General features: G+C 39.9%; 1 protein-coding gene across 1 annotated transcript; it reads right to left on the bottom strand.

The window, feature by feature from the left end:
• Window positions 1–6629: 6629 nt before the first annotated feature.
• LOC130808295 (uncharacterized) lies at window positions 6630–7412 on the bottom strand. The gene has a single exon (XM_057673773.1). It carries the CDS (start codon window positions 7410–7412, stop codon window positions 6630–6632), a length of 783 nt encoding a protein of 260 aa, XP_057529756.1.
• Window positions 7413–8775: the final 1363 nt, after the last annotated feature.

Raw genomic sequence — 8775 nt, 5'->3', positions numbered from 1 at the left:
TTACGCATTCAAATGGCGCCATTGTTAGGCTTGACTTCCCCAAACACAACGTATTTGTTCAAAAAACTGATCCTCCATCTTTCTTCTTCTCCAAACACAGCGTATTTCTTCTTCTTCATTGATCTAAAACCCTTAAAATCAATCAAAAATCCTTGAAATCCTTAAAATCAATTTGGGTAAAGTGAATTGCAAGTTTTTAAAGTGATTTAGAACCCAAACACAGGCGGTCATGACTGAATTTCGCACAAAGTTCGCTAATTCGGTGGATTAAGCATACGCAAGGTACCTATCCTTATCCATTTGCATTTCGAGTTCTGATTTTGTATTTTTTTTGCAAAATCGAGTTAGGGTTAGGGTTAAGTGTGATAAGTTGCATGCAAATTTGAGTTCTGATTATGTTTTGTTGGTAAATGTTGTTGTTAGGATGAGTTCATTTTGGTTGTTAGTTCGTGCTCCAGGGGGTACTTTTGATGTGAGGGTGGATGACACTGATAAGACCAATTTGATGGAGTTAATTGAGTATATGTTTGAGGATTCAGTGAAACAGAATGTATATCTCCCTAAATACTTCAGCCTGTTTGTCACTAAACCTAGAACAAATCGTAAGTTAGAGTTAGTTGATGATGGGGCAATGTTAAAAATGTGGGAGTGGAATGAAGGGAATAGTGAAATTGAAGTGTTTATAGAAGGGACAGAAACACCATCCCTTGTGTTTCAGTCTGTAGAAGCTAGTTGGGCAAGAACTTTGAAGAACAGGGCTGAAAATATTAGGCTAATGGAGGAAGAGAATAGAAGGTTGGCAGAGGAAGCAGAAGCTGAGGAGCAGCTTGTGGCCCAGCAGGCATATACTGTGGCTGTAGAGGTCCCTGTTTTGAATGTTGATAATGATGGAATTGAATATGTAAGAGTGTTTGCTACCCCAGCAGCAGATGAGGTTTTCCCAGGAGATTCACAACCTCAATCCTCACAACCTCAACCCTCACAACCTCAATCCCCACAGCCTCAACCCTCACAACCTCCAAGTAGGAAAAAGATTACTCCAAAGAAGAAGAAAATACCCCCTGCACAGTCAACCCAACAGCAGCCTAGCCAAGCAACCCAGCCCAAAGAACAAACCAGGCTTAAACCCAAAGAGTGGAGGGTGCCTAGAAGTACTGCTGTTAAGTTTGGCCTTGATGTTGGCAAGAAAGCTGCAGCAGGGAGACATATCAACACTAGGGGCAAGAAAACCCAAAGAGAGGTTGAAGAAATTGATGTTGAGCATGATGCTTGGCCTTCTGATGATAGTGAAGATGGTGATTATGAAGCTTCTGATGTTGAGGCTGATTCTGATATGGAGTTGGACAGTGAGGATGAGTACATTGTGAGAGAAGAAGATGATCGTGATAATATACCTGAGAAGACCTTTGAGGATTACTTAGATGGGTCTCATGTGTTGAACAAAATGTACAAAAATGGTAAAATCTGGTCTCCATTACCATTTGGATCCATTGTGCTTGAGGAGTGGTTGATATTTGAAACCAAGACACAGTTTCTAGATGTATTTAGAGATTACTGCATACAAGAGGGTTTCTCTGTTTCAGTTGACCATGTTGATAGTAAGAGGTACATAGCAAGGTGTTTGATGAGGGATTGCACTTGGAGGATTCATGCTTCAGTTCTAAGGGACAAAGTAAGTTGGGCAATAAAGAAGCTAGAAGGAGAGCATGCAACTTGTGGGAGGCTGGAAGAGAATCCTATGGTCTCTTCAGCATGGCTGTGCAAACATTTGATACAAGACTTAGAGGCCAACCTAGATGTCCCAGTTGATTCATTGCAGAGGCTGTGCATGGAAAGGTACAAGATCCATGTGAAGTTGAGATTGTTATACAAAGTGAAGAGTTTAGCGAGGGAGCAATTACATGGTGGGTTTGCTGAGTCCTATCCAGCTCTTCCAAAGTATGCTGAAGTGATAAAGTCCACAAATCCTGGGTCTTATGCTCTGGTTACATGGACTGACAGTTTGCAATTTAAGGCATGTTTCATATCTTTTGCAGCTCAAGTGAAAGGATTCTTAGGTGGTTGTAGACCTATCATAGGAATAGATGGTGCACATTTAAGTGGGTATTACAAAGGGGTTATGCTCACTGCAGTTGCAATAGATGGGAATAATGAGATCTTTGTGTTAGCCTATGGGATTGTTGACACAGAGAGCATAGATTCGTGGACTTATTTTTTCAGAAACTTGAGGTGCTTGTTTGCTCAGTATGAATCTCAGAGGGATGACTGGACTTTTATCAGTGACAGGATGAGGGTAAGTTTCTTATTTGTCTTTGATTTGAGATTTTGTTGCTGTTTATTAACTTAGTCTAATTTTTTAGGGGGTTGAATCAGCATTATTTGAGGTGTTCCCAAGAGCTACAAGGAGAATATGCTGCCAACATTTGTACTCAAATTGCAAGGCTGCAGGATGGAGTGGGGCAGCATTTCATAAGATGTTTTGGATTGCGGCAAATGCGTACAATGAGTACGTTTTTGAAAAAGCTATGTCCAAGATAAAAGATTTTGATGCAGCAGCATATGACTATCTCAAAAATGTAGAAGAGCAGTGGAGTGTGCATATGTTTGACAGGACAGTTTGTTGTGATCATAACACAACAAACTTCGTGGAGTCATTCAATGCAATAACAAAGGCCAACAGGGACATGCCTGTGTTGACATTGCTGGAAGGTAAATTTGTGTCCCTTTTTTGGTTATTTAAATGCAAAAAAATTGTTGTTGCTTACTGTGATTTTTTTTTTTGGGTTTTTGAATAATTAAGATGTGAGGAATTGGTGCATGAAAAGTATGGGTTCCAGGTTCGATAAAGCAGTAAGCATGGAACCTAATGATCTAACAGAGCATGCAAAGGGGGTGCTGGCGACTAGGACTGATGATTCTAGGTTCTGCCATGTCATCCCAGCTGGTGGTGGAGAGTTTGAGGTGAGGGATGGCCATGTCAAGTTCCCCGTCACCCTTGGAAATATGACTTGTGGGTGTGGGAAATGGCAAGGATCAGGGATCCCTTGCAAGCATGGGCTAAGGGTCATTTACAACCAGAGACTTGATCCTAAGGACTTTGTCTCACCTTTCTACAAGGGGGATGCTTACAAACTCACTTATGGAGACCACATCCACCCCATGGCTGATCCAACTCACTGGCCTTCACTAGATGTGCCAGAAATTGCACCACACCAAGGGAAAAGAAATGCTGGCAGACCACCTAAGCAAAGGAGAAGAGCTGCTCATGAGGCAAAAAAAGAAAAGAGGCATAAGAATAACAAATGCAGCCTATGCAAAGAACTAGGCCACAATGCAGTGACATGCAAGGAAAATAAGGCATCATCAAAGAAGACAGCACATGCAGCTTCCTCTTCACAGCAAGGCAACACTAGGGGGAAGAGAAAGGCTGCTACTTAGCATTGTTTAGTGTAATTTTTTGGGTGAACATTGTTTATTGTCAAATTGTATTTGAACAACATGTTAACTGCTTGGTTTGTATGACACTTCTTTTGTTTATCATAATTCCATGTGGTATATTTTTTAGAAAAATGGTATTTGATGAAAATAAAAAAAAGTAAATGGTATATGGTGAATTATTAATTTACCACAAACGGCACACTAACGGCAGTTGTCATTAATGGTATTCTGTGCTAACGGACGTAAACTCAATGGTATATGGTGAATTAGAAAATTTTGTGTGGTATATGGTGAATTTCGAAGAAACTCAGTGGTATATCATGAAATATCCGTAATTTTTAATATAACTTGAAATTTTTTGACAAGCATGTTAATATGAAGTATGTACCAAATCCTATTCCAAATTTGTTCACCCATCTCATCATTGACTAACAACAATAATCCAGTAAATTATACAAACTACTTAAATAGCCCAAAAGATAAATACATACATACATACATATATATATATATATATATATATATATATATATATATATATATATATATATATATATATATATATATATATATATATATATATATATATATATATATATATATATATATATATATATATATATATATATATATATATATATATATATATATATATATATATATATATATATATATATATATATATATTGAAAATTTGGAAGATATATTAATTTAGGAAAAGAAAAGCCACACTGTATCGAGGTCGAACCCTTCCCGCCGGCATAAAAAACCCAAGAAGGGAAAAAGCCATAGGAAGAGGGGACCAGATACAGACCACTCAGAAACAGCATAGGGGTGGGCTATGCAATATACAAGAGCTATGCCGTATTAGAAATAAAACACCAAGATCTCCATACTAACAAAAAGCGATTTATGGGTAAACCTACACCTTACACACCATGTCTAATAACAAAGGCCAATATTATCTGTTACGCCATGAGGTGGTAAAACAGTTAGTCCCAGCATTTTCTTTGCCCATATTCCGATCCTGATCTTTAGAGAGTAGCCAAACTTGTGCAGCTTTGGAGTTCTCCTTTCGAATTTTATTTTACCACAGAGTAGCCAAATTATACCACAGAGACCATAAACTGTAGCCTAAGACAAGGCCCCACAGACTTCGATATTTACGGCTCTTCACCAGACTAAACCACTCAATACTGAAGTTTCTACATCGATTGTGGAAGACCGCAGAGATGCCCCACCAGACCAATATTTATGTCCAGGACCTCCAGGAGAAACTGCATGTAAGTAAGATATGAGAATTTGATTCTGTCTCTATGTTACAGAATAGGCAAACGGCCAGTTGAGCGTCAATAATACCCTTTTCTACAAGGAAATCACCAGTTTTAAGTTTTTCCAGGTTTGCCAACCATACGGACAACTGTGCTCTTGGAGGGATGAATTTCTGCCATACAAGATTGATTATAGGTTTGGGTAGAATGGGTGCCTGAGCTTCAAACATTTTCGTACCGATGCTCTTTGTAGGATAGTACAAACTACCCGAGTGTTTCCACACCACACTATCTTCCATATCCCTAACTGGTCTTATCTGTTCAATGTGGTTTTTGAGCCTTGAGACATCCTCACTTTCCCATTCGTACAGGTTTCTACGCCATATGAGGTGCCAAGCCCAAGATCCCTCTTGCCATTCCCCCATTTGACTTATGAGGAGATTCTTTTGTAGCGATATTGTGTACAATCTTGGGAACGCCCTTTTTAACATTCCGACTTCACTCCACCTATCATGCCAAAAACGGACTGAGTTTCCATTTCCGACTCTCACGAGCATGCCTTCTTCAATGACTGATCTAATTCTGGATGTGTCGGCATCGTTACTCAGAAGATGAGCCCAAGTATCATCTTTAACTGTGTGAAAAGTATCCGCCGACGCTTTTAACCCCTTGATTTCATGTACAGATTTCAGAATTCTTTTCCACAGACTATTATCGGGTCCGGAGAACCGCCACCACCATTTAAAAAGAAGGATCAGATTTTTATGCATAATGTTGCCAACCCCAAGACCTCCTAATTCTTTTGGGAGTTCAATATCGGACCATTTAATCCTCGGACTACCCAACTTTTCCCCGGTTACCCCTCTCCAGAAGAATTTTCTTTGTAGACTAACTATTTTCAGAGCAGTGGCTTTTGGCATTTTAAACATACTCATATAGTATACAGGTAGGCTGTTAAGAACACTTTTTATGAGAGTTAACCTTCCGGCTCTAGATAAGATTTTTGCTTTCCACGAAGCTAGTCTATTCTGTATTTTTTCCACCACTGGTTTCAAAGCCGAACATCTATTCATATGATCTCCAAGTAGGAATCCCAGATATGTAAATGGACAAGTTGAGTGAGAGCACCCAACACTTCTAGTAGTGTCTCTAGCAAAAGCTTGATCGCTCGCATTCCAAGATATAAAGCAGGATTTGCTATAATTCAGACTCAAACCAGACATCATAGTAAAAACGTTAAGGATTCTGAAGTAATTCGTAATGACCCTGGAATTTCTAGGAGCAAAAATAAGGGTGTCATCAGCGAATTGGAGGTGTTTTAGGCTTACCTTTTCTTTGCCAATATGAACAGCCTCAATCAGATTCATGTCATCTGCCTTTTTCAGAAGGCACGCCAGGGCTTGACTAACTAGGATAAAGAGGTATGAAGATAGGGGGTCGCCTTGTCTGAGCCCCTTTTCCATCTTAAAGGGTTTCAGGGGGGATCCATTTAGGAGGATAGACATCGATGCAGAACTAACACAATTCATAATCCATCTTATCCATTTCCTACCAAAGCCTAGCTTTTCCATTACAAGTTCCAAGAAAGACCAATTGACCGAATCATATGCCTTTTGGAAATCTAGTTTAATAAGAGTGCCCGGGATTTTTTTTTTTTCAGCCATCTTATAGATTCATTCGCAATCAATACACCATCAAGGATCTGTCTGTTATTCACAAAAGCACTTTGAGATTCGTCAATCAGAGAGGCAATAACTTCTTTGAGACGGGCTGAGAGGACTTTAGAGATGATTTTATAAAGGGCGCCCACCATGCTAATAGGGCTGTAGTCTTCGATAGATGTAGGATTTTCAATTTTAGGGATCAAGGTAACCCAGGTGATGTTCAGGTGTCTAACAAAGCTTCCGGTAACAAAGAATTCTACCACAAACTAATTTCCTCCTCCAAAACCTCGCACATTTCCCTGATAAACTTGAAATTGTACCCATCGAAGCCCGGGGCTTTGTCGATACCACATGCCCATACTGCCTGCTTCACTTCCTCTCTTGAAGGGATAGTTTCCAGGAAAACTGCTTGTGCGGCCGAGATTTTCGGATGGTTATCCAGATTGAAATCGAAAGCCGGGGTTTGCTTTTGTTTAAATCTATGTGCAAAATAGTTTCTGACTTCGTACTTGAGATTTGAGACCCCCTGTACCCTCCTGCCATTTATGTATGTCTGGAGAATCTCATTTCTCTTTTTTTTGAAGATTGTCGAGGCATGGAAAAACTTTGTGTTATGATCTTTCATGTTGAACCCATATGATCTGGCTCTGTGTCTCCACACTCTTTCCCTTTTTATCAACCATTGATTCAGAAGACAGTTAGCTGCATTCAGTTTGGCCCTCTCCATGTCATTCAGGTCCCTGTCATCGGTTATTCTATCAAGGTCGTGTATAGCAGATTCAAGTTCGGATATTTTGTTATCCATGTGGTCAAAATTCTCCTTTCGCCAAGATTTCAAGGGTGCTTTCAAGGATTTCAACTTGTTGTGTAGGGATTCATTTGGGATATTTCTCCATTCATTGATGAGGTAGCCTTTACACTTCGAATTCAGGAACCAAGCGTCATAGCATGTAAAAGGTTTAGGACCCCAGTTGTTACTAACTTCTAGCGATAGCATTAAGGGATTATGATCAGAGAAGCTTCTTTTCAATCCCACCATATTCAAGTTCGGAAATTTCCTTAGCCAAGCATGGCATCACAGACCTCTATCTAGTTTGCTTTTCGATTCATTCCTTCTCCAAGTGAATTTCACACCATGTAAGGGAATATCAATCAAGTCCAAGTTTGTAATCCAATCCGAGAACTCTCTCATTCTCTGGTCACATCAAAAAGTTCCAATTCTTTCCTCAGCGTGTAACACGACATTGAAGTCTCCCATTAGGTGGATAGGTTTTTCGATAGTCACAAACAAATATTTAATCTCCTCAAAAAGAGCATATCGTCCCATTCGGTCATTATGTCCATAGATCACCCCCACGCAACACTCAAAGTTGTGCCTGCTTATACAACCTTCTAGTAAAATCCATCTACTCCCAGAGAATTTATTAGAGACATTAAAGGTTGTTGTGTCCCATGTAGCAATCACCCCACCCCCATTTGTTTCACTGGCATAGACTTCGCATGTGTCAAAATCATCGTTACCTCACATCCTTTTCATTCTACTTCTAATGGATCTTTTATGTTTAGTCTCTACAAGACCCATGAACAAAATTTTCTTCTCCTCCACAATTTTCCTAATAGACATGGTTCGTTCACCTTTCCCAATACCGCGTATATTCCATAAGAGGCAATTCATATTTTAATCAAAAACGGAAGTGACACCATAGAGTCTAGTCATTTTGTCATTTCAGCCAAGTATACCATCCATGATCATGAGTCTTTTCGATTTTCTGAGGCTCGATATAACCACACTTTCCTCTGTTGATGAAATCCCAATAAGTTTTGCGGTATTCCAAGTGTCCAAAGCCTCTACGCAGCTCCTTGGTAGGGGGGTTATAGGTGATTGACATAGTTTCTAGTTTAATTTCTTTTTTGGTCTTCCCCGAGGGTTCTTAGACTAGTTACCCAAGGTCGTGGTATCAACACAAGGCTATTCATGCCCCTCACCTAACTGTGGGTACGCCTCAAGGCTATCATTTGATTTTAATGTAAGCCAACCTGCAGTTTCGTTCACTACGATGGGGTCATGCCACGTGAAACTGTCAGAAGACCCGGTTCTATGAAGCAGGTCTGAGATCAAAGGGTCAACAGGAGGAATGCAGACTTGTTTTTTTTGTGAGGTCCCTTTCATCATCAGACTCAGCAGCAAGATTCAGTTCATCAACTCTCAACCCAGAAATCACATTACTCAAGTCACAGTTGTCCTTGGCACACAAACCTGACCATCCACAGAAACAGGACCTCTCTTTTACCCACACATCACAGCTTCCATGTTCAAAGATAAGTCTAATCCGGGCATCAATCTTGTTCTGAGCTTTGGTTCTCATAAGAATACGAGCATGAGTTAGGCTACATAGACTATC

This window comes from Amaranthus tricolor, chromosome 3 (genome assembly GCF_026212465.1).
Source record: "Amaranthus tricolor cultivar Red isolate AtriRed21 chromosome 3, ASM2621246v1, whole genome shotgun sequence".
Classification (NCBI taxonomy): Eukaryota; Viridiplantae; Streptophyta; class Magnoliopsida; order Caryophyllales; family Amaranthaceae; genus Amaranthus; species Amaranthus tricolor.
This window is presented reverse-complemented; position numbering and strand designations above follow the sequence as displayed.